The sequence below is a fragment of the Xenopus laevis genome, chromosome 4L (genome assembly GCF_017654675.1).
Source record: "Xenopus laevis strain J_2021 chromosome 4L, Xenopus_laevis_v10.1, whole genome shotgun sequence".
In the NCBI taxonomy this organism is placed as follows: domain Eukaryota; kingdom Metazoa; phylum Chordata; class Amphibia; order Anura; family Pipidae; genus Xenopus; species Xenopus laevis.
The window spans coordinates 127,893,091-127,920,925 of NC_054377.1; the positions used below are offsets into that span (position 1 = coordinate 127,893,091).

Below are 27,835 nucleotides of genomic sequence, written 5' to 3' on the forward strand. Positions count from 1 at the left end.
GCTAAGACAAGAGAAAGGCATAATAACTTCTATTTCTTACTATTCTAAGAAATGATTATACCTATTCTTCCATAAATATTAATACCCATGATAAAGGTTAGCAGTAAAATGCTCCAATAGGCTCTCCTGTCTCTCTCCATGTTTAATATAAATATATATATAGAAAATGAAATATGTACAAAAGATATGTGCCTATAAGTTTAGGAAAACTCACACACCAGGCAACTAACAAACAAACAGGAGGTTACAGGATTATATAGAGTATTTACAATAAAGGAGAAAACCATAAACCCAGTAAAAGAAAAATATATAAGAAAATAATTTGTAAATCATATGCATTTGTTGCTGTTTGAATAATCTATAATATAGTACCTGTTCTTCCATAAAAGTTTGTAAATATGAGAAAAATAAGAAAGAAAATATGCCAATATTCTCTCCTGTCTTTCTCCATCTTTAGTCTGAATAGAATGGGCAAATATCAAGGTGACTTCCTGAGTTAACATCCATATCCATTATGACATCATCATCCATTATGATGTCATAATAGGTAGTGGGAGAGGGATAAAATATCTTGTATCAAATTATGTTGCATGAAAAAAGTATGTAATGGTACCTGTTTTTCTATAAAATTCAGTCAATATAATAAAAAGTAGAAGTAAAATTCTCCAATGACCTCTCCTGTCTCTCTCCATGTTTAATCTGAATGTGCATGAGCAAATATCTAGACGTCTTGCATAAAACTCACCACCCATTATGACATCACTGTCCATTATGATGTAATCTGTTTATTCTCTGGGTGGTGGGAAAGGTTTAAAGAGATACTGACATCTGAAATCAAACGGTCTTTTTAAATATATCATAACATTGTCTTTGCACAAACTTTTTCATTTTGCCATAAAAGTACTTCCTGATTCTTTTACATTTCTTATCAGACCCCACAAGTTTCTCTATGAGGTGGGGCTGCTATATTTGTGCATTAGTGGTCCGTTAATGTTAGAAATTCTGACAGGTGAAGGAATGTCAAGTAACAATTACTTATAAAATCAGACCTACTGGTGAAATATGATCAACACGGCCTAGAAGTAACATTATATACGTTAATATTTTGAAACGTAGTTTTTTCATGTCAGTATGACTTTTAAGTTTCATTAAGATATCCTCCTTGTTTTAGTGCCATTTAAGACTTACAAACTGTAACAAACAAGAGAAACAGAATAAAAATGGGATCAGAGAGAAGTAACCTTAGCTTTAGGGGTAGATTTATTAAGGTTCGAATGGTAAATTTGAATTTTCGATTTTTTTTTTGTGTCAAAAATCACAAATTGGATTTTAAAAGCACCAACTCAAATTTAAATACAAATGTGATATTTATCACAACTTGACCACGGAAACAGTTCTAATTTCGAATTTCTTTAATGGGATAACACTCGTATTTATTAGAGTAAAAATAAATTCACAAATCCGACCTTTGATAAATCTGCCCATTAAAGTTAGGATTATATACAGTCAATAAAGTACCGCCTCTTGTAAAATATAAGTATATTATAAGTTACTAAGGAGTTCCATGACTATATACTATATACATATGCATATACTGTAAAAGCACAAGATGAAGCCCAAGTATTTTTATACAGTTCACAGAAATTCGAGGTGACTTCTAATATCCTCATATTTTGCAACAGGAGGTACTTTATTTATTATAATACACACGTTTCAGTGAGTCATGTGACAGAAATGACATCACTAAGCACCATTTATAAGGATATAATTTACAGGATAGTCATGGCTCTTGTGCATTAAATAGATATAAATGATATACATGCTGCAATCTGTATATGGACTCTCTGGGAACTCTTTGGCCTGCTATATACTATTTTGTTAAACATAATCTAAGACAGGTTTGTGCATCTGACAGTGAACCTCACATAGGAATATGATCTATGCATGAAGTACTTATCACTCTATGATATGGTAGTACAGGTATGGGACCTGTTATCCAGAATGCTTGGGACCTGGGGTTTTCCGGATAACGGATCTTTCCATAATTTGGGTCATCATGCCTTAAATCTACTAGAAATTCATGTAAACATTAAATAAACCCAATAGGCTGGTTTTGCTTCCAATAAGGATTAATTATATCTTAGTGGGGATCAAGTACAAGTTACTGTTTTATTATTACAGAGAAAAAGGAAATCACTTTTAAAAATTTGAATTAATTGGATAAAATGGAGTCTATGGGAGACAGCCATTCCGTAATTTGGAGCTTTCTGGATATTGGGTTTCCGGATAAGGGATCCTATTCCTGTTTAAAAAATGGGTGTTTTTAGTGAGGTAATTGTACTTTAAGCAGCGCTTCTGTCCAATGTCTGTAAGCTACAAAGTGAGAGAAGATGATGAGACACGACTTCTGGTAGAACTGGACTTGGAACATCAAACCACCAGCCCAGGCCTGAGAATCTGAGGATAACTATAGTATATTTAATATAAAATATTGCAGTTTACTTCTGTCAGACAGACTTCCAGATGCACAGAACGGCCTTAGATTATGTTACACATGAAACATGAATTTGACGTTTAACAATAAATATGAATATAAATCATACCATGCCAAACGACAGAGGTATCTTAGTGCTCCATGGTATCTACGCTCCATTTTTTGTGGTGCATCCTCATCCGACGCTTCAATGGTACAAAACCAAACCTCCCCAAAAGGAGATCAATTTTTAGAAACTCATATGATATAGATTGTGGAGCACTAGGATATTGCTGTTGTTTGGCAGGCCCTTAACATGTAATATACAGCTGTCTGTTATGAATATATGGATGTTGCTGGTCTCCCTAAACAAAAAAATTAAATCAGCTTTTCTATTTTCTTCCAACCAAGAGCTGCTGAGGTGTCTCAGTAATGCAGCACTAGACTGGTGGCCTGTCAATTTACTAGGATTATTCCAGGTGGGCCCTGACCCGAGTTAGGCCATTTCTGGAGCAGAATCATAAACTCTTTTATACTTTTTTTCCTGCTTATTCATGTTTTTATTTTCAGCTATGGGATCCATTATCCGGAAACCCGCTATCCAGAAAGCTCCAAATTCTGCCATCTCTAAAAAATTTCATTTTATCCAGATAAGACAAATTTTAAAAAATGATTTCCTTTTCTTCTGTAATAATAAAACAGTAGCTTGTACTTGATCCCAACTAAGATATAATTAATCCTCATTGGAAGCAAAACCAGCCTATTGGGTTTATTTAATATTTACATGATTTTCTAGTAGACTTAGGAGCACATTTACCTAGGGTCGAATATCGAGGGCTAATTAACCCTCGATATTCGACCATCGAAGTAAAATCCTTCGACTTCGAATATCGAAGTCGAAGGATTTAGCGCTATTCCTACGATCGAACGATTAAATCCTTCGAATTGAATGATTCGAAGGATTATTATCATCGATCATAGGATATTCCTTCGATCAGGAAATTGTTAGGAAGCCTATGGGGACCTTCGCCATAGGCTAACATTGGACTCGGTAGGTTTTAGCTGGCGAACTAGGGGGTCGAAGAAATTTTTAAAGCGACAGTACTTCGACTTTCGAATGGTCGAACGATTTTTAGTTTGAATCGTTCGATTTGAAGGTTGTAGTCGAAGGTCGAAGTAGCCCATTCGATGGTTGAAGTAGCCATATTCGACCATTCGAAATTCAAACTATTTTTCCTCTATTCCTTCACTTGAACTAAGTAAATGGGCCCCTTAGGGTATAAAGATACAAATGATGAAAAAAGATCCGTTATCTGGGAAACCCCAGGTCCAAGGCATTCTTGATAACAGATCCCATACCTGTATTCCCAGCAGTGAGCAAGATAGGAAAGATTTAGTTTAGGACTATGCGATTGGATCAGGGAAACGACTAGGGTTGCCACCTGGCCGGTAAAAATGATCCCAATGTATTTTTTTTACCTGAAAAGTTGGCAACCCTAGAAATGACTGAGGCCAAATTTATAGCCACAGATAATCAGGAGAATCCAGAAAAGCTGTTATTTATACAGGACTGTCAGGAAGAATTTGCACAGTGTAAAATGGAAGAGCAAAAGCCATTAAATACAAAGAATACGTTTCTCAAACATCAGGATACCAGTGTTTTTCTCGACAAGGAGAAAAAACGTTAGAACTGCTTTATGGTTGGTAGGCCCTTGGTTCTCTGGTGGGCTCTTTGTGCTCCAGTTCAACATTTAGTAGGTCTGGAGGATCTGAGTATGGGCAACTCAGAGGACAAGGAAACCTGGATTTACTAGGGTGCCCATATGTTAGGCACCCCCAGTTCATTCAATTTCATTGTTTTTTCCTAAAATGAGCACTGGCCTGGAGATAAAATTCCCAGCAGATCAATCAGTAAAGGTCAGCATGAAAGCAGACTGAGCAGATTTCAGATATGTTAAAAAGAATGCAGTTAGCCTGAAGAGAGGTTTTAAACAAGTCTCTCCCCACCCTGCGTGACAGCAAGGAGCACGTGCAGTATCTCACATCTACCATCCAGCTTGTAGATCCCGTGCCTACAGTATATACACCTGCAACTGTCCCGACTTGTACATTCATAAATGTGTCAGCATGTGACATGCAAGAATTTATGGCGAGAATAGTTCACAGCTTTGTAAATGTCATTGGACCCAGGCACATACATTCGAATTTTTCTTTTCAAATTAAAAAACAAAACAAAACCACATTTTTTGTTAAAGAAAATATGTTTATTTGTAGTAAAAACAATCTCACTTTCCTTCATACTGCAAAATAAGACATAAATGAACAGTCATTTTACCATAACTGTTTCTGTATAGAATGAATGTAAGTGCTTTATACCCGATACCCACAGGAGAGAAGTTGCCTTCCATTATGCTTGCCATGCCCCATTGGCACATATTACAACCTAACACAAGGGGGCGGTACTTACTAACATGCTGCAGGTGCTACTACACTAGGGCAGTTACTAATAACAGCCATTCAAGCAAGACTACACGTTAGAAAGAGAAAACAGGCTGCTATGGATAACTGCCCTGGTGGATTTTAGCACCCATGTTAGTAAATTAGTCCCAATAATTACATTCTTGATATTTTACTATTTTTAAGACACTGGGATTCATTTATCAACACTGGGAGCAGTTACCCATAGCCACCAATCACTGATGAGCTTTTTCAAGCCAGCTGCAAGTCGAACAACGAATGCAGCAATTTGATTGGTTGCCACATGTTAATGCCCATGGGCAAATTTGCCCTGTGCTGATAAATGACCCCCTACTTACTTTGACCATCACATGCAAATATTTATTTTATTTGAACATTAACACACAATTATCTAGCCTGAAAACTCAAAGGCAACTAGAGGCCTTCCAGACTGGAGGTGTATGGAAAAGGGCCACAAGAATATTTCTGTTAAACAATAAAAAAATGATATTATTATTATAATTATATAATAATATAAAAGCTTATAATATTTCTCATATGCGCAGTGGACTTTCTATACACTAAGAACACTGCTTTCTGTTTGGCATTTAAGAACTCTAGAATTTGATACCCAATAAGGCAGCATGTTGTGCTCCTCCAGTAAATGTAGGCCTAATATGAGTTGTTTTTATATACAGCTATGGGATTCGTTATCCAGAAAGCTCTGAATTACGGAAAGGCCATCTCCCATAGACTCAATTTTATCCAAATTTTTTAAATTGATTTTTTCTCTGTATTAATAAAACAGTAGCTTGTACTTGATCCCAACTAAGATGTAATTAATCCTTATTGGAAGCAAAACCAGCCTATTGGGTTTAATTAATATTTCATTGATTTTTTTGTAGACATAAAGGGGTGGTTCACCTTTAAGATAACTATTAATATGCTATAGAATAGCCAATTCTAAGCATTTTTTCAATTGGTTTTCAATAGTTTTTTTTTTTTTAATTATCTGCCTTCTGCTGCTGACTTTTTCCAGCTTTCAGATGGGGGTCACTGGCCCCATCTAAAAACAAATGCACTATAAGGCTACAAATGTATTGTTATGGCTACGTTTTATTACTCCTCTTTCTTTCCAGTCTCTTTTTCAAAGCAATGCAAGGTCGCTAGGGTAATATAGACCCTAGCAACCAGATGGCTGAAATTGCAAACTGGAGGACTGCTGAATAAAAAGCTAAATAACTCAAAAACCACAAATAATAAGAAATGAAAAGCAATTGCAAATGGTCTCAGAATATCACTCTGTAAATCATAAATGTGAAGGTGAACAACCCCTTTAAGGTATGAAGATCCAAACTACGTAAAGATCCGGAAAACCCCAGGTCCTGAGAATTTTGAATAACAGGTCCCATACCTGTACTGATATTTTAGAGACCCTATACACTTTTTTTTGCTTAGGTGGGCTACAGTATAGTTCCCTGCACTTATTAGGTACTGCTAGCAAGACCAGTGTTGCCAGCCAATCAGCTTAATTCAAATAGTTGCACACACTATGGATTCCAGGTCTCAGCCACGGACACATACAGAACTAGTAGCTAGTGGTATTTTCACGTAATTTTAATTTAGAAGCAAAAAAAAAAGTCCCATCATTTAGAACTAGAATTTACCAGGAGGAAACACTTGAGGGGGAGTTAAACAAATGTAGTACATACAACTTAGTATAATAAGTGCAAAATAATGCAATTTTGAAAGACACAAGAAAGTTAATATGGACAGAAGGCACTTTAAAAGGTAGTAAAAAGTAAAACATAACAGTTACATGATTCTTGGATGTAGGAAGCAAATAATGCACCAAATCTACAATTTTAGGAACAGGACAAATACAGAACCTACCACAAATAGGTTCAGCCGAATATCAGAGTGAATCCAAAGCCTAATTTGCAGATGTGGGATCTGTGCAAAAGTCACCTCTACTGACATGTTCTGCTCTAAAGTATAGACTTATTATATTTGTCAAACAGGTAAACAACATATACGGGTTATTTATCAAAGGGCAGAAATAGAGTTTCACTCACAATATGCCTAGAAAACACCCTGTACACTTGAAGAGGGGGCTGTGAAGTTTCCTTTTGGCATAGATTTGCTACATAAAGTCAACCATTGCATCTATAACACCTTACTTGCACACAATTCCCTAATCACAAGAGTGGGCCCATGTGGATAGTATACAGTAAATGCTAGGCAGAAAATAAAGTTAGGAAGCAGAGAAGAGTCATCTGACTTAATTTATTCTCTACCGACTATATCCTACTGCACAGCAGGTGGCACTGCTGTTCCATATTCATAATATCAGCAGTGTAAAAATCTATATCTTAAAAACAAGCAAATAAATTATGTAAACCGCAAATGTGCTCAAAAGAGCACTCTGAGCAATTTTACATGAATTTGTTTTGAGGGTTTACATGTTTCCTTTGAAACCAATCATTTCCATTAACCCTTGTCACTTCTAACTGTATTACTTTTAGCCATTTTCAGTTGTTTTGTTTTCACCTTGAAAAAACCTTTAAAAAAAAAAAAACTGCTAAACTAGCATTTATTTTTGTGATTTTTTTTGTCTATGCTGTCATAATGTGCAATGTGCATAGGCTACAGTAAATGCTGTACAAGCCACAATACTTCTTGGTGCCCTTTAAATTGTGCGGGAACACATTTTTAATACAAATGTTAAATCAAAACCAAAAAAAAAAATTAAAAAACTATTATTGCTGTTATAGTTCCAGGACTATACCCCTGTACATGAAATTGTCCCACTGTGTAGACGGAAACATGTATGACTGTACATTATTTAGAAACCATGCAAACTACAAAGAAGTGGCACTTTTTATAATGGTATAAACCTTGGAAAATTTGTGAAATCTCGTTTCATTCACGAGAGTAGCAGGCGTGGTGCAACTTTGCCCCAGTGCAGTAACCCATAGCAACCAGTAAGAGCTTTCGGTATCTTGTTGGCTCTAGGCTCATTAAAGCTTATTCCTGATCAGATGTCATGGGCTCTGTGTTAAGACTTATTGCCGGGGATACTTCAAAATAGTGTTTTACAAAGACGTGGAAAGTTACAATTGTATTAGAAAAATGTAAAACATAGATGAAAGTCTGGTATGATCACCGCGCAGTCGTACTTACAGGATATATCTGGTACACAAGATATATACACAAGAATGAGAAATATTCATGGCCGCTTGTGGAACAGAGACGGTATTTGTCTTCAGGCCCCAAAATTAAAGGGACCCCTCGGGCGTCTATAAATGTCTATAAGAATATGAAGGAAATCTCATATTGCAGGGCTATTATTTGTAGTATGTATGTGAAAGATATCCAGCCTGCCGTCTTAGCTGTTTGTAGATGCTGTAATTCAGTAACAGATGGAGGGATGCAGGCAGGATTTCCCTGATTTATGCATTATCCCCCCCAATGGGGCCCCTGAATATGAAAATGCTTCCTTGAAATCCCTGTTCTCCTAGCGTTGTCTGTAAGCATGCTGGCACTATATACACATATATGTAGGCCCCATGTTGTATTACTATTTCCCTTTAAAAATCACAATGGCAAATGTGCATAAAACAATAGAAATGCTTTAACTTAAGAGTCCTCCGCGGGTCCAGACCCGTTCCCAACATGGACCAGTTGGCCCACTATAAATTCCCGTTCCCGCTGCCTGAACCTACAGCAGTGACCCAATCTTTGGCCTGATCCAGGACCCGCGAAGACCGGAAGTGATGTCACTGGTGGGAGAAAGTAATGTCACTCCGGAGCGCATATCAACCAGGTCAGGGGGAAATCGTTATATTTAACTACTGGAGGTGGCAGGAATGCAGCCTCCAATCGGCCCGGGAAGACAAGCGCATTGTTATGAGGCAGCGTCTTTCCACCCAAAACCCAACAACTTTGCGGGTATTCCGAGGGTACCCTCCGGACTCTACCTTGAGTGCCCAATGGGTAAACCCAATGCTAAGGGGGTTATTTATCAAAGTATGAATTTATCTCAATATTTTCTGCTACAAACTCCGATCAAATCCGCTCTGTTTTATTTCGCTTATTTATTACTACATTTTCCCTAAAATTTGCTTTGCGGGGAAAAACACAATTTTCACAATTTTTCCATCCAATTTTTACATTGGAAAACTCCGATTTTTACCTGAAAACTCCAAAAAAAATCTGAATATTGCACAAAACCCAGTGCACATCAAAAAATCATTGGGACTTCTCCCATTGACTTATACGCAACCTTGACAGGTCTGAGATGGCGGACTTTCTGATTCAGACTTTTCCATCCTCGGGGGTTAATTAATTCTGAAAAATGTGTGATTTTTTTAAAAGTCCGATTTTATAAAAGATAATCACAAATTTTTTGTGATTTTTGCATTCAGAGTTAATAAATAACCCCCTAAATGTTGCTGGAGAGATTTGGCTAAATATCTGAATACTGTAAAGATCAGAAACTAAGTGATTGTCTATATTTACACTGTATCTAGGTCTGAGTTGTGCAACAGGAGGACCAGATGTGGCCCTCCAAGGTATTTTAATGGTCCATGGTCTGCCTATGGGCTCCATGGAATGCTTGTATGACATCATCACTATGATATAATCAGCTTTAAGGCACATTAGTGTTTTTGGTGTCATTAGGATGCAAATAACTGACTTGGACCCAGTCGCATGCAATATTGTTCTATGACATGTACAACGTTGTGACTCTTATACAGCACAACCCAAATTTTTTATTTTCTAGAAGACGTGACAAAACTGAGTAAATGCTAGAGAAATGGAAAAAGCCCAACTTGCTTGTATAGGCCACGAAAAAAATGCTGTCAAGATGTAAAATCGGGGTTCTACTGTATTAAATTTGGTCTCACTATTAAGAGGTATCATTTGCGATCCAAGTCAAACCAATTCAATACATCAATTCGATGTGACATCTCAGATTGAACTTGCATCAAAAATAATAATGCCTAATACAAGAAAAAAAAAAAACACTAATGCCTAATACAAAATTTAGTCCTGAACCCATAAACAATTTGTTAAATACTAATATCATTTGGAAATACAATTATATAGGGAACAGTCCCTAAAACACTTTATAAACCTGTTATTTTCAGCAAGGTATCGGCTTAATTTTTACAGTAAGACTGTAAACCAGGATTTGGCCCACTAGCTCTTATTAAACTACAACACCCAGCATCCCGCAGATAACCAAGGACAGTCTAGGAATTCTGGGAGTTGTAGTTTAACAACAGCATGAAGCTGGCAAGAGGACATTCCTTATGTAAACAAATTGGCTTCTCATTTTTTTCTCTTTCTGCTGTTAATTATATAAAAAGAAAGATTATAAAAAGTGCGCAATCTTCATTTGGTCAATACAAAACATTTGGCATTTATACAGAGGAATTGCAATCTCAATGGAAGGCAGATATAATATAATAAGATCCCTTAGAAAAGTCATACAAGATTCGCTAACTAGAAATGAAAGTTGGCCCAACACCAGTATTAACTATTAATCATTATTATAAATGTTCATTTTGTTTTCTAGGCTAAAACTAAAATTGATCAATATTCTTTTTATTTTGTATATAAATCGGGTTGAGGATTATAAAAAAGGTGGGTGGTGCCCATCTCATTCAGGATTTAAGGCGACTTTTGTGCGTGAAATTTTGTGCGCAACAGGTTTATCAATATACTGATAAGCATGATATAGGCGCACTGTTAAAGTGACAGGACCGTGTGATATTGAGATGACATCATGAATGATGCAACAGGACCGTATACACACACTTATTATCAGGTGATTTACACGGCTTAACTCTTGTCTCATTGATATTGAATTGCTACTTATATCCTCATCTTCTAGTTTCTTGTTTCTAATAGAAATTTTAGGAGATGAATGGATAATTATTGTGCTTTTGCCCCAAACCCTCAGCTTCTATGAAGGTGTTATTGGTTCTGCTTGCAGTCTTAAGGGCCCCCACAACGGACCAATAAAATCTGCCGACAGATCTAGACGGCAGCTTATTGGCCCGCTTGTGGGGCCATCAGACGGGCTTTCCCAATTGATATTTGGCCAAAACTCGGGCAGATCTCGATCGAGCAGGTTAAAAAGTCCTGTCGGATCGTGGCCGCATCTGTGCGTCCCGCGATCCGACCGCCGGAATCGGATCCATTCCGATCGGATCAGCCCGATATCGCCCACTTCAATGTGGGCATATCAGGGAGAGATCTGCTTGTTTGGTGATATCGGTGATATGAAGTCTATGGCCACCTTTAGCCTTGCTTAAGCTGCTACTGTAACTCAGGGTTGTGGCCACAAGCTTCTTAAAGGCAATGGCATGGGGGAAGGTTCCAGCACAGAGATGCTCACCAAAATTCTGAATCATATTTACCTGACTTATGAGTGCACTGGCAGGATACATTTGATAACCATTTGGGGTAATTCCAAGCATTTTACTACTTCCCTGCAACCGCACAATTGGCCCATCCATGTACCATTGCCTTTCTATTGTGTTGTAATCCTCTAATAAGAAGCATCAAGGGTGGTGAGCAGGGTAAGGCCAGCCAAACTGGCCCATAAATGGAACAACTCCTTAGGTTTTCTTATAACGTGATAGACATACCATTGAACAATGGTAGAACATGAAATTCCCCATACTAAGCACAATTCTTTAAGAATATTTATGTATAGTTGCCTTTTCTTTTTTTTAAAGTCTGAGTCTCAAAACACTTCATGACTCCTGATCCATAATTAGTTTGGGACAGAAAAAAATACCTAAAAAAACATCCAATGTGACTTGGTTTATCTGTAGCACAAGTCATGATTTCTTACTGCAAGGCGATCAATCAATGCTTCATGAGATAAGTACTAGACCCAGAAAATATCCGGAGCAAACAAAGTGCATCTGTCCAAGCTTTTTCAAACATGAACACCTGAACCAAACAGATAAAAATCCCCAAAAAATGTAGGAAAATAGAAAATTATAAAATTGCTGCAACAGGTTCCATAGTCATTTTACACGGATTTCTTTTCTGGATGGAAAAATTATTATTTTAGAAACATTAAGTGCATATGGGTCCATTCCGAGAGGAGAAACAATCAATTGAACCATTTATATATGTTACTACATGTTCATTGGCACATCATATACCAGCAGGGTCTTGGCATTTACCTTTCCAACCCACCAATGGGGTTTTCTCATTCCTTTAGACTAAAATAATTCTGATCATGTAAATTCCAAACCATCCAGTTGAAAGAGATTGCGATTGGTTGGAGTGGTGAAGTACAGCTGAGTCGTTGGGGACCGGATGTCGCAAGGACTTTTCAGCCCCAGAGTCCTTTCGAAATCGAGCAGCTGTCCCATGAAGTTGAAGTTTGGAGATATGTTGGACTTTTTCCTTTTCACAAAATCGTAGGCGTCGTTAAGCGACAAGTTGAGTTTCTGCATGAGGTAAGCGACGGTAACTGTCACAGACCTGCTGATTCCAGCAAGGCAGTGAACCAGGATGCCACATTTCTTTGCGCGAGCCTCATCTGGAACAACAAAAAAGATGTCAATAGGGTGATGGCCAATATCATTGTGTATACAACATGGCTCTTGCCTTACAGGGATATATTCCTGGTTCGTAAGCAAAAGCAAGCATCCCATCATGAATATATGGACAACACTTACAGGGGAACGTAATAAAAGTCGCAAAGAGCAAAACAATTCGCACCAATACGACTTACAATCCACATCTCGTAATGTAATATTGTTCCTTAAATTGTTATTGCATTGCGAATTTTAATTGCGCATTGCGAATTTTAATTGCGCACTCATAAGAAGTGCTTGAAGGTGTCGTAATCTTTTGGAGCAAACATAACGACTTTTTCAGTAAGAAGTTTTATTACATTGACTGCGCATTGGCGCAAACTATAAAATTCGCAAACGGTCTTTCACTGTCGGAAGCGGTCGCTAAACAGTTTCCGGGCTCGCAAAAGCTATATTAAATTCGCACAAAGCAAAATTTGTTCGCGCAAAGGCATAACTTTTCGCATTGCGAATAGTTTTTCCGTTAGCGATTTTTATTACATTCCCCCGTTAGGGGTCTATTGTTGAAGCCTTGATTTTTTTTCTGGTCAAGTTTTTTTAGGGTGAAAACTCAAATGTTTAGAGGAAAAAAAACCTCAAAATGTATTATACCCCAAAGCTGCTAACAATTCGGATCCAAAAATACTCCATCTAAAATCTGTCAGGGTCATGTAGAAGTCAGTGGCAGATGTCCCTTTTACAATTTAAAGATATTGTGATCTGTGCTGTGTTTCGTACAATAATCAGAAAAAAAGTGGGGTTTTCTCATAACAACTGGAAAAACTGGAGCGTTTGGGGCATCAAATCCAAAAAGGTCATACAATTCGAGTTTTCCCTCAATTTTCTGTCGACGCAACTTTTTTGATCTGATTATTTGATAAATGAGTTCAATTCATGGATGGGATTTAGGTTAAGTTTGTTTTAATAAAAAAATTAGATTCATTTGAGTTTTATTAAATAACCACCCTAGGGTTGCCACCTTTTTTGCTGTCAAATACCGGCCTTTAGGGGTGGAGACGGTGACATCATTGGGGATGGTGCAGTGATGTCACTGGGAGGGGAAATGGGCAGAGAAGATCCATTAGGAGAACAGTAACTAACTGCTTATACAATTGATTAGGGTCAGGAAAGGCAGATGGCAACAGTAGCAATACTGTTAATGCTTAACACCAAAATGCTCCTTTTTTTGCAATTGATTCAGGTGCTTGTGCCAGTGCATGTCGGCTGTTAACAGGACAGTCCTCTTTTCAAGGCAACATCACCACGAGCTGCTAGGTGATTCCCGGTCAAATTAAAGTGGGGTTGGTTTTTGTGTGGCTTGGCGCTGTGCTTCATTCAAGGTGCCATTGCCTTAAAGGGTTAGGTTACTTATTAACATATATAATGGTGAAGCATATAATCTTTATCAGCGATAGCAATTGCTTTATCAGTTGTAGCCAAGGTTTCCACACCTAGCAGGTATTTACCAGCCTGACTGGTGAAAGCTTTACGTCAGTGTTTCTAATAAGGTAGAAAGCAAAGAGAGATAGGAAAGCTGGTCATTTTTAAAATTAATTGTAATAAAAAATCTTTTCATATATTAAATTCAAATAAATGGCTACAGACACATAGGCATTTACACTTCAAGTGCTGTTGACTCCTCTGGACATGGGCACATATAGATTTAGGCTGAAAGTGCATGTATAATGTTTTAGAGGGGTCTGGCCACCTTTTATCGAATTTACTAAAAGGCATCGAGTGTAGGGGAGTGTGCTGGGAGAGCAATGAGAACCAATAAATGACCTTTTTATATTTATCATAAACATTATACTTGTTTTGAACGATGTCGGAAGAATGTGTGTAATTCTAGAACTCACAGGTGTAAAGTAAAAGGTTAATCATTATTGAATATACAATGGGAAATTCCAATTATTCATAAGTTTTTTATTTAAAAAAAAAATGCAGATTAGTTCCACCATATATTACAAAGTTATGTTGCTAACCCATTTGTTAATGTGTAGCTTATTCATTCCCTACTCTCTTATTTATCATTGAGGAGGGCTATAGCAAAGCCTTTTGATGGTATCCTGCAAATGTACATCCTGTATGTCTGCCAAATCAAAAGCTTATTGGCCCATGTGTAGGGACACAGTTGTTATTTGGTTGGAGTTCATCCCATATCATCATACAAAAACAACATGAGGCCAATAATTCAGTCATAACCTGGTCAACAACACAGGCACCCATTGTAATATAGCTGTTGGCCATGGGGCCCTAATCATTAAATTAGTTAATCTGGCCCACATCTGGTAGAGTGAATAGAGTGTAGAGTGAATAAAATCTAATTTATTTGGCATTCTCACCAAATGACTCAATATTAGTTTTTAATGCCTGCCTAACCCACTTCCCCACCATTCATACTCTTCCTGAACCCCTCCAACACCATCAAGTTCACCTTTGTATTATTAGCCTTTATTTAAATAGCACTGTTATCCAAGGCTTTACAAAGATTATGAATTATTGACATTAGTCCCTGCCCCATTGGAGTTTACAGTCTAAGGTCTTCACACTAGGTTAGTTTTATGGGAGCCAATTAACCTGAGTGTTCGAGGGAGAAAACACACAAATCCCTGTAATACAGTGTCCGGAATTACGCCATATATTACCAAGTCCAATGACAACCACCAAAGGACTAACCAAATAACTCCTTTTCACCTAACAGCAAGTGGCCTGAGCCAAAAATGCTAATTGCATAGATACCAATGGGGCACTGGAGAAATGCAAATAATAGTGTAGCGGGAGACAGTACAAATATGAACAAATATTGCCATTAAAGAGGTTGTTAACCTTTAGTATGACTTACAGAGTGCTATTCTTAGACTATTTGCAATTGGTTTTGATTTTTTATACTTTATGTTTTTTGAGTTGTATAGCTTTTTATTCAGCAGAGCTCCAGTTTGCAATTACAGCCTTCTGGTTGCTAGGGTCCAATTACCCTAGCAACCATGCATTGATTTGAATAAGAGACTGGAATGTGAATAGGAGAGGGTCTGAATAGAAAGAGGAGTAATAAAAATGATCAATACATTTTGTAGCCTTACAGAGCATTTGTTTTTTAGATGAGGTCAGTGACCTCGTTTTTAAACCCAGAAAGAGTCTGAACAAGAAGGCAAATAATTCAAAAACTATAGAAAACGAAGACCAGTTGAAAAGTTGCTTAGAATTGGCCGTTCTATAACATACTAAAACTTAACTTGAAGGTGAAACACCCCTTTAAAATGGACATAAGTCTTCCATTAAATTGGAAATGAATGCTGAAAATTAATAGTATGAGCTCTCAAAGCAAATGTGCTGACTGGATGGGATGCCTACGTTTTTTTCCTAATTATGCTATATAGGTAAAACAGTTCTACATGTGCCAGTCCAAATGTATAATTATTTTAAGGTGTGGCATTGCAAACAAGCTTCCATGAAGCAATATTAAAATTAACTTGTACGCCAACTTTTATAGTGATACTTTGCTGCAACATGCTTTCCTTTTTTTCCCCCCACTAGGTCATCTGCATTAATACATACTGGTAAATTCATCTCAGAAAAATGTATAACTGGGTATAATGAGGTTTTTAGACAAAATCCATTGGTTAGAAAACTGGCTTCAATAAGAAGTTCTGTTCTGAAATTGTTACATTTTTATATTTTCATATTTTTAGACATTCTCAATTTTTCCGACATGGTAATTTAGGTAATGGTGTAAAATCCAGGAAACTGTAAAATCAGGGAAATGTATTATGCATAATATATATGTGGAACCACAAAACCACAATGTAAAATGAGGGAAAACGTAAAATCAGGAGATGTAAAATGGGCGTTCTACTTTATATAGATATATATATACACACAGGTATGGGACCTGTTATCCAAGATGCTCCGGACCTGGGGTTTCTATTAGCTCACACCTTTGGTTGGGGATAACATTTTTACCCAACAGGTGCCCTTTAAGTCTACTAAAGTCTACTGGAGAGCTGCTGAATAAAAAGCTAAATTACTCAAAAAACATAATTAAAAAATGTAAACAAATTGCAAAATGTCTCAGCATATCACTCTTTGATTCATACTAAATGCTAATTTAATGCTGAACAACTCCTTTTCACACTATTACACATGTAGGGGCAAATTTACTTATGGTCGAATATCGAGGGTTAATTAACCCTTGATATTTGACTGCCGAATTGAAATCCTTCGACTATCGAAGTCGAAGGATTTAGCGCTAATCCTACGATCGAATGAATAACGATTAAATCCTTCGAATCGAACGATTCGATTGATGTTAATCCATCGATCGAAGGATATTCCTTTGATCAGAAAATTTAAGGAAGCCTATGGGGAACTTCCCCATAGGCTAACATTGGCCTCGGTAGGTTTTAGGTGGCGAACTAGGGGGTCAAAGTATTTTTTAAAGAGACAGTACTTCGACTATCGAATGGTCGAATAGTCAAACGATTTTTAGTTTGAATTGTTCGAGTCGAAGTCGAAGTAGCCCATTCGATGGTCGAAGTAGCCAAAAAAAACATTTGAAATTCAATGTTTTTTTCCTCTATTCCTTCACTCGAGCTAAGTAAATGGGCCCCGTATTGTTACTGCTACTTTTATTCCTCATCTTTCTGTTCAGACCCTCTCCTACTCATATTCCAGTCTCTTGTTCAAATAAATGCATGGTTGCTGGGGTAATTTGGACCCTAGCAACCAGATTGCAGAGACTGCAAACTGGAGAGCTGCTGAATGAAAAGCTAAATAACTCAAAAACCACAAATAATAAAAAATGAAAACCAACTGTAAATTAACTCAGAATATCACACTCTACCTTATACCAAAAGTGAACTTAAAGGCGAAGATCCCCTTAAATGGGAGAAGGGAATATGGTTGTATGCAAATAAATAAGTGTTCTATTTTGACAGCCATTATGCACAAAGACAAGCTTGTAGCTAATAATGGCTGGACTTTGACAATTCTTTTAGATATTGTGCAAGCATTTTTCCAGCAGTGGGCCAGAGCAACAGACCTTTGCACTACTCATTTACTGATATCACTGTTCCAAAGTGCTCTTAAAGCATAGATAAAGTTCAACAAATTCTTTAGTATCATGAAAGGGCAACTAAAATCCAGATTACATACAGTATGCTGGCGTATACCTTCTTATTCAGCCTTTCACAGTAAATAAAAGAGCTTTTAGGGCAGAGACACCCTCCGATTCGGACAGCGACAAATCTCCTCTTCTTTGGGCGACTAATCTCCCCGAACTTCCTCGCCTCGGCTAGAATGTAAATCGCCGGCAGGATGGCAATCAGTGTGCTTTGTTTTCCAAGGTCGCCTGAAGTCGCCTCACGAGGAAACTTCGGCGACTTCGGAAAAAAGGAAGCACTCCGAGTGCCATCCCGTCGGTGATTTACATTCTAGCCGACGGGAGCCAGTTCAGGGAGATTAGTCCCCCCCGCCGGGCGACTAAATCTCCCCGAATCTGAGCGTGTGTCTCTGCCCTAAGGGCTATTCCACACGGGGAGATAGCCTTGCGTTTGCGGTCGCGGCGACAAAGCGCCGCGCCAGTCGCCGCGACCGGCGCAGGCGACAGTTTTGTATGGGCGCCTATGTAAAAACGCCTGTGCTAACCACACGAGGCGATGCGCTTTTCAACAGTCGCCTGAAAATGCCTCGCCAGGCTTTTTCAGGCGACTGTTGAAAAGCGCATCGCCTCGTGTGGTTAGCACAGGCGTTTTTACATAGGCGCCCATACAAAACTGTCGCCTGCGCCGGTCGCGGCGACTGGCGCGGCGCTTTGTCGCCGCGACCGCAAACGCAGGGCTATCTCCCCGTGTGGACTAGCCCTAAAAGTTGCTCGTGCTTGTTGAACACACAGCAAAGCCTTGTGATAGGAATCCAAATGGAGTGAGTAAAGCTTGCCAAACCCATACTGATAAAATCATGTTTATGGCGGCCTGCCAATCCCAACTGTTATCTACAGTATGTACTATGGATATCTGTAGGTTCAGTGCTGAAAGATTGGTATATTAATAAGTAATGTATATTTTTATCTTAAAAAAAAAAAAAAAGCAGAAACAACAGAAAGAAGTCTGGAATGTCCCTACCACTCTCCAGGGCAGCCAAGCATACATGCTTATGAGGAAGGCAAACTTCCTGCCAAGAATTATACCAGATAATGTTATTATGATAACTTCCCAAACTGACACCATCGCTTTCCTCCTTCTCTGAGGACCTCACCACACAGACAGTAAAGCAATGTCTATAGTTTTTGTGCAGTATTTGTGCTGCTCTTAAAAGGATCCTTATCCATAGCTGTAATCATTCCAAAATGCAGCTTTTTTGAACATTTACTACCAATACACAACCCCTCCCAACTTCCAGGTATGTCCTCTACTATTTAATATTACCTCTCCCTGGACGTAACCATACAGTCACAAGTACAGGGTGCAAGGAAACATTACCACATAAAAGATTTTAAACCTTGCATGATTTGTAGGCCTCTTACGCTACTTTTGTTTTAGGCTTAAATTACGTATAAGCATGGGATCTGTTATCCAGAATGCTTGGGACCTGTGGGTTTCCGGATAAGGGATCTTTCCGTAATTTAGATACCTATACCTAAAGCCTACAAGAATATCATTTAAATATTTATGATACCCAATAAGGTGAGGGCCAAAGTCAGCCAGCTGAAATTCGCAGTTCAGCCCCCTGACCACTAGCTGAGCCGATTTCAGCTTGAAATGCAAACTCTCTTGTTTCTCAGCCGAAATCCGCCGCAATTTCAGTCCCATCTGGCCCTAGCCTAAAAGTATTTTGCCTCCAATAAGGATTAATGTACAAGGTCAAGTACAAGGTAGTTTTGTTATTAATAAGATACAGTCATGGGAAAAAATGTTTTTTTTTCAAAACGCATCAGATTATATTTCATTTTTAAATGTGACATGGGGCTAGACATATTGTCAGTTTCCAAGTCATGTAACTTGCGCTCTGATAAACTTCAGTCACTCTTTACTGCTGTACTGCAAGTTGGAGTGATATTAACCCCCCTCTCTTTCCCCCCTAGCAGCCTAACAACAGAACAATGGGAAGGTAACCAGATAACAGCTCCCTAACACAAGATAACAGCTGCCTGGTAGATCTAAGAACAACATTCAATAATAAAATCCAGGTCCCACTGCGACACATTCAGTTACATTGAGTAGGAGAAACAACAGCCTGCCAGAAAGCAGTTCCATCCTAAAGTGCTGGCTCTTTCTGAAAGCACATGACCAGGTAAAATGACCTGAGATGGAGCCTACACACCAATAATTCAACTAAAAATACACTTGCTAGTTCAGGAATGAAATTTTATATTGTAGAGTGAATTATTTTCAGTGTAAACAGTGTAATTTAGAAATAAAAACTACATCATAAAAATCATGACAGAATCCCTTTAAGGTGAAGCTCCTCAGTTTGCTGTACCATCTTTATGTTAATGATACTGAAATGTGCTTACTGCCTCCATAACCTCACTCCATCTGTAAAGTCTGAAATATTAAATGGGCTGTGATTTCATTCTGGATCAGCGTTCCTCAAGCTTAACTAGGCCATAACTGAACATCCACCAATACAATGCAGAGCTGTTAACTTTTGATTAAAGTTTTCGGGGGAATTGCTGTGTGTGTAAACGCACTGACGAAAATTTCCAGGTTTGTCACCTCACAGGAAGTGATGTCACACACATATGCAGCGCACATTGGATTTTTGCCTGCAATCGCACAAAATTGTCAGAATTTCTTATAAGTGACGGGAATACCGGCCTTCCTATATATTTATCTTTTTTCCCTATTAATAACATTGGGATCAACCATAATTTTTACGGGCTTGGCCGGTAAAATACCGGCCAGGTGGCAACCCTAACCAGGGGACAGAGTGTAAAATCAGGTAACTCCTGATTAAAGGAAAACTATACCCCACAAACAAAGTAGGTCTCTATAAAAAGATATTGCATAAACAGCTCATATGTAAAATCCTGCTTCATGTAAATAAATTATTTTCATGTAGTATGTGCCATTGGGTAATCATAAATAGAAAATTGACATTTTAAAAAAATAAGGGCCGCCCCCTGGGATCGTACGATTCACTATGCACACAAACATAGCAACAAATCATACTTATTACGCTGATTAACAGACAGAGTTGTGTCTTTTGCTTCAACACTTCTTCCTGTTACAGTTATGGTCCCCATAGACGCGACGATTTGGTGAACGACCGATTTCAGCTCAGTCCGACCAATCCGTCAAATTATTGTGCGGTTAGTGGGATTCGAACAATTGTACATCTTACAATTTTTCGGCCAACATCTGTCAGAAAATTGATTTGCCAGATTTAAAAAAGTCTTTGTCGGCCCCAGTGCAATCTATCTATGTTTGCAAGGTCAAGCAGGCAGCTACTTTTCAGTTTTGCTGGCAATATCACCTGAAATGGTCTTTTTAGTTGATGGACACATCATACATTTAAACGATCATTTTGAGATAATCGAGGTCAGAGACCATCACAACATGGCTGCTCAAGGCAAGAGATGTAAAAGGGCAAGATTTACTTAAATATATAGACCAGTTTGGTAAGATTCTTTAAAGGGGACCTGTCACCCTAAAAAATAATTTCAAATTCTTTTCTATCATGTTAGTTGAGCAAAAAAACTTTACTTACACTGTATTTATTTTTTAAATTTTGTTTCCTTCTGTTTTCGAATTATACAATCACAGCAAGCAGGCAGCTGTCATTTTGTGGACACGGTTATTAAGGGAAATTGTGTATCACCCCAAAATCTTGTGTATGAACCAGAATGAGGGACCTAATGTCCATGTGCAGTGCCCTACACACTTATAGAGGCTGAGGAAGGAAGGGGGAATGTGAGCAGAGCAGTGACATCTAGGAAGTGCTGAATGGAAAGTGGAAGTAATTGACTGCCCCTCCTCTATGCCACGGACATCTGTTGCTTAAGTGTTCATTTTGGGGTATAGTTTTCCTTTAAATAGGGGGAGTTGACAGCTCAGCAAATGCCACATTGCAATTCCATTAGAAAACCCATTATTTCCAACAGTCCCTTTATTCTTCTCTTTTTCACATCAAAGAGCTTATTTAGGGCTGACACAAGCCATGTTTTATGACTGTTGCACCCTGTCCAGACATTAGCACCTTTGCAAGGACCTGCATTCCCCCCATAAATACAGCACTGCCTGCCCCTCTATTTATGAGGGGTGGAAGCACGCAAGTGAGCGTTCCCCGTCTTGTCCTCTAAGTTTTTAAATTAAATATATTTTTTTTTACGTTTTTTTTTTTTTTACAATACCATGGTTTTATTTCTCAGATTCAATAAGCCCTTCTTACACCTTACATCTGTAGCCAAGTCACACAGTCAGGGTCAGACTGGGGACCCAGGGCCCACCGGGGTTACTGCCCCAGGGCCCCCCTGCCGCGCCGTCGTGTTAGCCGAGTCTCTGCGCCAGCATGTGCCCTGTGTCCCTCCGATAAAGGGGGTCGCGGCATTAAGAGGCAGATATTGGTACGGACCTGGGATGGAGCCGGGGGCCCACCGGGTTTTTTCCCCGGTGTCCCGCCGGCCAAATCCAACACTGCACACAGTGGGGGATCAGTCAATGCTCCTTGTGGTTGACTAGAAACAATACTTTTGAGAGAACTTTGCTGTCATGTAAAAAAAAATAAAACTTGTGACAGTAATTGTAATTTTAGCTTCATGACTAACAGGAAATGCAGGTATTTACACACGCAGGAAATAGTAAATCACATGACACATCTGTACAGATATGGGATCTGTTATCTGGAAAACCATTATCGAGAAAGTTCAGAATTATGGAAAGGCCATCTACCATAGACTCCATTATAATCAAATAATTAAGATTTTTAAAAGTGATTTCCTTTTTCTCTGTAATAATAAAACAGTAGCTTGTACTTGATCCCAACTATTGAATTAATCCTTATTGGAAGCAAAACCAGCCAATTGGGTTTATTTTAATGTTTTCCTGATTTTCTAGTAGAGTTAAGGTATGAAGAACCCTTAACCAGAATACCCCAGGTCCCGAGCATTCTGGATAACAGGTCCCTTACCTGTACCAGGAAATGCAGGCATTCATACAAGCAGGAAATGAGAGAAAGTAAATCAATTGACTACCAGGAAATGCAGATCAAATCCATTACACTGAATACTAATATAAAATGGCATATTATTACTGCACTACAACTCCCAATAGCCATTAAAAGAGGGGGTTTCATTTCTGCCGAGGCAAATGGTGCTTTGTTTTTTGCTTTTACTTTGAAAAAGAGCAGCATTGGTCAGATTTTTTTTTTGGTTATGGCCAGGATTCTACCTACCGATAAAGGAGATGGCCTCAGGAAAAAATTGTGACAGATTTTGACTCCAGTGATCTGAGATGGGGATCTGCTTGTATTTGAATTCTCCATTGTGTTCAAACGTGTTTGGCAAGTTAGGAGTCACGTTGAGGATGTACTTGATGTTATATTTGGCCAGGATATCAAGGTTGGTGGAGTCCTTTGCACAGCCGAGGTATAAATAAGGCAGGATTTGCACAGGGAATGTTGATTGGCTGGTGAGGGTTGGACTTCCTTCTGACTCCGTTGCGCTGCTTGGTTCTCGGTCAGATTCTCCGTCAGAACATTCTGAATTGATCCTTAAACTGCCTAATCCAAGGACGGTTTCAGGCGACGGTAGATTGGGGCAGGCATTATCCAGGCAGGTCTCACAATGTTCTGGATATTCCCTCTGAAATTTAGTATAACCACCTAAAAACAAAACAAGTAAAAATAACTGAAAGGTGGGGTAAAACAGCCCAACAGAAAACTACCCCCCATTATTATGTATTAAAAAATCAAATGACACTTTCTGAGGCGAGATCCAGTTAACCCCCTGTAGAAATACATTTCATCTGTAAACGGATGCTTTATAAAAGGGGAAGCAAAAGTCAAATTACTGGGGGCACCCACAGTGACTCTAGGCACTTGGCTGCTAAGGACAGAGAAAGAACAAGGCAGTTCTGTGCTTTGAACAGTACCCAGGGCTGGTGGTTTTTTTTGAAAAAACGGACAGCCTGACTAGAGTAGTAAGGCTAATGGCTTCCAGCAGAAAACAGCAGTGGGTAAATGCTATTGTATACCTGTCATTGCTCCTTGTTTTATGTAATGGCAAGCACCCTGGCTGATGCACACACCGGAATGAGTGTTTTGGAACTGTGGTTCACCTTCTCATGTTATGTTCTAAGGAGCACCTTGGTTGGATCTCCACACCTCTCTTTACATAACATGAGGAGTGGTGACAGGTGGACAGGGGAGCCATTTGTGTCATTACCCATTGCAGTCTAAACTTTAGATAAATCTAATCTCATTGGGCTTGCAAAGTGGATTTGGGTAAACACAGAACATCTATCAGGACGCAACCTCACATGAAATACCATGAAGATGAGATAGGAAGCTGGCTAGCCAATGCACAGCTCATATTAACTGATGTATCAATAGGGGGATGGATGAGGTTACCAGGGGGCCAGGGAAGATAAGACTCTTTAAGTTTTAAAGATCCAGAGTAGATTTCACCTTTAGGGCAGAGACATACACTCAGATTCAGGGAGATTTAGTCGCCCATCGATAATCTCCTCTTCTGCGGGGCGACTAATCTGTCCAAACTGCCTCCCTCCGGCTAGAATCGAAATCACGGTGGGATGGCACTTGGATCACTTCATTTTTCGAAGTTGGCAACTTCGGACAACGAAGCGATCCAAGTGCCATCCCACTGGTGATTTCAATTCTAGCCGGCGGGAGGCAGTTTGGGGAGATTAGTCGCCTCGAAGAAGAGGAGATTAGTCGCACAGCGACTGAGCGTCTGTCTCTGCCCTTAGGCTTTGCTGATATGCAGTAGAGTTATGATTACCACCCAAAACTGGAACCAGACACGGGTCTTATCTCCTTAGCAAAACGCTCTGTCAGCTTCTAAAGAAGGAAACCGGTACTTTCCATTTAATTCTGGGACTGATGCCACCTTGTCAATTACTATAGAAAAATGCTCAGACATATGAAACAACAGGAACAGAAATTAAGATAAACACAAGGAAAGAAGTTTCGCACAACATTCGGAGTAATCTCCTCAGTAAAATCAGGGAAACACCATTTTAAAACTGTTTTGACTCTAATAAGGGCCTGTTGGTGCTGGAGCCCCTCTGGTAGGTGGACAAGAAGGGAGCTGACTGGCTTATTAGCCCCTATACTGTCACAATGTGCCTTCCAGAAGATCAGAAGTGACAACTGGAAGGTACTTAGATCCAAAACAATTTACAAATAAATGCTGCAATTTAGAAGGCCTGTCGAAAGCGCCATGGATACTGGGATATAGCCCAAGTTCCAACAGCACATAAATCAAAAACAAAAAGATATCCCAAAAACTCTGAAATAAAGTTAAAAAGCTAGTTTTTATTTAACATTAGGTTAAAAGAATAGGCATACAGACCAACTGGTATTCCACCGTACGCGGAACCCTCTGGTACTTAATAATAGGCATTAATAATACCCAATTTGAATTGGGTATTATTAATGCCTATGATTAAGTACCAGAGGGTATGAAACGCGTAAGGTGGAATAGCAGTTGGTCTAGAAGGTACTTGCCAAACATCTCTAGCTCCAACATTTACAATTAGTATGATGCCAAATAAAAGGTAATACAAGTGATGGCAAGCTGGAAGAAAGTGGATGTGAATCTCATACAGCAATTTGATGCAAAGCATGAAGTCTGTCCTGCAGAATTGGGATGTATTGGGGGTAAAATTCAATTTCCACCCACTCCTGATCCTCCTCAATGTGGCCTCCTTACTCTCCAGACATGCTATGCCTTCTTGATTGTTACTCATTCGAACGATAGTAGACACTACAGTAGTTAGTAGTAGTAGTACTGTTGTTGGACACTGCAGTAGAGCCCCCATTTTATGTTTCTCAGGCAACCAGAAAAAAATGGTGTAAAATCCAGGAAAATGTAAAAACTGAGACATGTATTATGCATAATATATATATATATAGGTGGGACCTCAAAAAACAGTATTAAATGAGGGAAAACTTAAAAGTCAGGGGATGTAAAATTATAGTTTCACTGTATTTTCTTTGGGGTTTTTTACTTTGTTTTAGTCAACTGGTACATCCCGTTCAGAAGCAACTGGATGACCATTGGCTCATGTGTGAGGTGCTGTTTGCACAAAAAAACAATGTTTTTGGTCATACTTTGATGCAAATAGAGCTGTTTGGCTAAAGAGGAAAACTGGGTTGGCCCCAGACATCCTATCAACACAATAAATACAAAATTCCCTAGAATCAAATGAAATATTTCTTTTACACAGGAAGCACACACGTCTTTCATAACAAATTCTTTTTATGAAGCAAAAAAGAAGCAAAACATAGGATCCAGCCCAGTGCGTGTTTTTGGCATGTAGATTTTGCCCTGCTTCCTAGTGTCTCTGCCAAGTTCACACAACAATATAACGACCCGTTGGTTATTCATTATCAGAGGTGAAACAAGGAAATGGACTCCCAGCCTGTAAACAAGCTTCTTAGTTACAGAGCAAGATGAATATTAAGCAACACAATAAAGTCACGTCACGCAATTATCCTGGTTTCACTTTGCATTTTGTAAACATTTCTGTTATTTTTCTTTCCTGTTTTCTTATCCAAATAGAACACAGACTGGTCACTGGCTGTTTACATTGAACTGCACATACTAAGGGCTTTAGCACACAGGCAGTTTTGAGGAGATTTAGTCGCCTGGCGACTAATCGCCTCTTCTTCAGGGCGACAATCTCCCCGAACTGCTTTCCGCCTACTAAAAGGAAAAATCGCCTGCGGCAATGCACTTGGGATGCTTCAATTTCCGAAGTCGCCCGAAGTTGCCTCACTAGGAAACTTCGGGCGACTTCAGAAATCGAAGTGCTGCGAGTACATTGCTGCAGGCGATTTTTCATTCTAGCAGGCGGAAGGCAGTTCTGGGAGATTATCGCCCCGAAGAAGAGGCGATTAATCGCTAGGCGACCAAATCTCCCCAAATCTGCCCGTGTGCTAAAGCCCTTAAGGAACCTAAATGGCTATAACTTTCAGCGGGACTTATTGCAAATAGCAACTGGATGATCATTGGAAGTTGCAACATGCAACAATGGGACTGTTATCCAGAATCCTCGGGACCTGGGAGTTTCCCGTATTTCTATCAATTGGATCTCCATGCGTGAAGTCTGCTATAAAATCATGCTAACATTAATCCAATAGGATTGTTTTGTCTCCAATAAGGATTAAAGGGATACTGTCATGGGGAATGCTTTTTTTTTTTTTTCAAAATGAATCCATTAATAGTGCTGCTCCAGCAGAATTCTGCACTGAAATCCATTTCTCAAAAGAGCAAACAGATTTTCTTTATATTCAATTTTGAAATCTGACATGGGGCTAGACATATTCTCAGTTTCCCAGCTGCCCCAAGTCATGTGACTTGTGCTCTGATAAACTTCAATCACTCTTTACTGCTGTACTGCAAGTTGGAGTGATATCACCCCCTCTCCCCCCCCCCCAGCAGCCAAACAAAAGAACAATGGGAAGGTAACGAGATAGCAGCTCCCTAACACAAGTTAACAGCTGCCTGGTAGATCTAAGAACAGCACTCAATAGTAAAAACCCATGTCCCACTGAGACACATTCAGTTACATTGAGAAGGAAAAACAGCAGCCTGCCAGAAAGCATTTCTCTCCTAAAGTGCAGGCACAAGTCACATGACCAGGGGCAGCTGGGAAATTGACAAAATGTCTAGCCCCATGTCAGATTTCAAAATTGAATATAAAAAAATCTGTTTGCTCTTTTGAGAAATGGATTTCAGAATTCTGCTGGAGCAGCACTATTAACCGATTCCTTTTGAAAAAAATGTTTTTTCCCATGACAGTATCCCTTTAAGTACAAGGTACAGGTATGGGATCCGTTATCCAGAAACCCATTATCCAGAAAGCTCCAAATTACAGAAAGGCCTTATCCCATAGACTCTATTTTATCCAAATAATCCAAATTTGTAAAAAAATATTTCCCTTTTCTCTGTGATAATAAAACAGTGCCTTGTACTTCATCCAAACTAAGATATAATTAATCCTTATTGTAAATAAAACCAGCCTATTGGGTGTATTTAATATTTACATGATTTTCTAGTAGACTTAAGGTATGTTGACTATATGTATTTTGTGGTCACACCCTCATTGCACCC

General features: G+C 38.9%; 1 protein-coding gene across 4 annotated transcripts in view; it reads right to left on the reverse strand.

Moving 5' to 3' along the window:
• Positions 1–27,835, reverse strand: part of dusp7.L (dual specificity phosphatase 7 L homeolog) — a 50,447-nt gene that overhangs the window by 15,349 nt on the left and 7,263 nt on the right. For 2 of the 4 annotated variants that reach the window (XM_041590789.1, XM_041590788.1), the window contains exon 2: positions 22,930–23,358. In XM_041590789.1, the coding sequence (XP_041446723.1) occupies positions 22,930–23,358 (429 nt within the window). Of the gene's footprint in view, positions 1–10,535; positions 12,504–22,929; positions 23,359–27,835 lie in introns of those variants that run through there. The other 2 variants (XR_001935388.2, XM_018259000.2) reach the window with 2 other exon arrangements.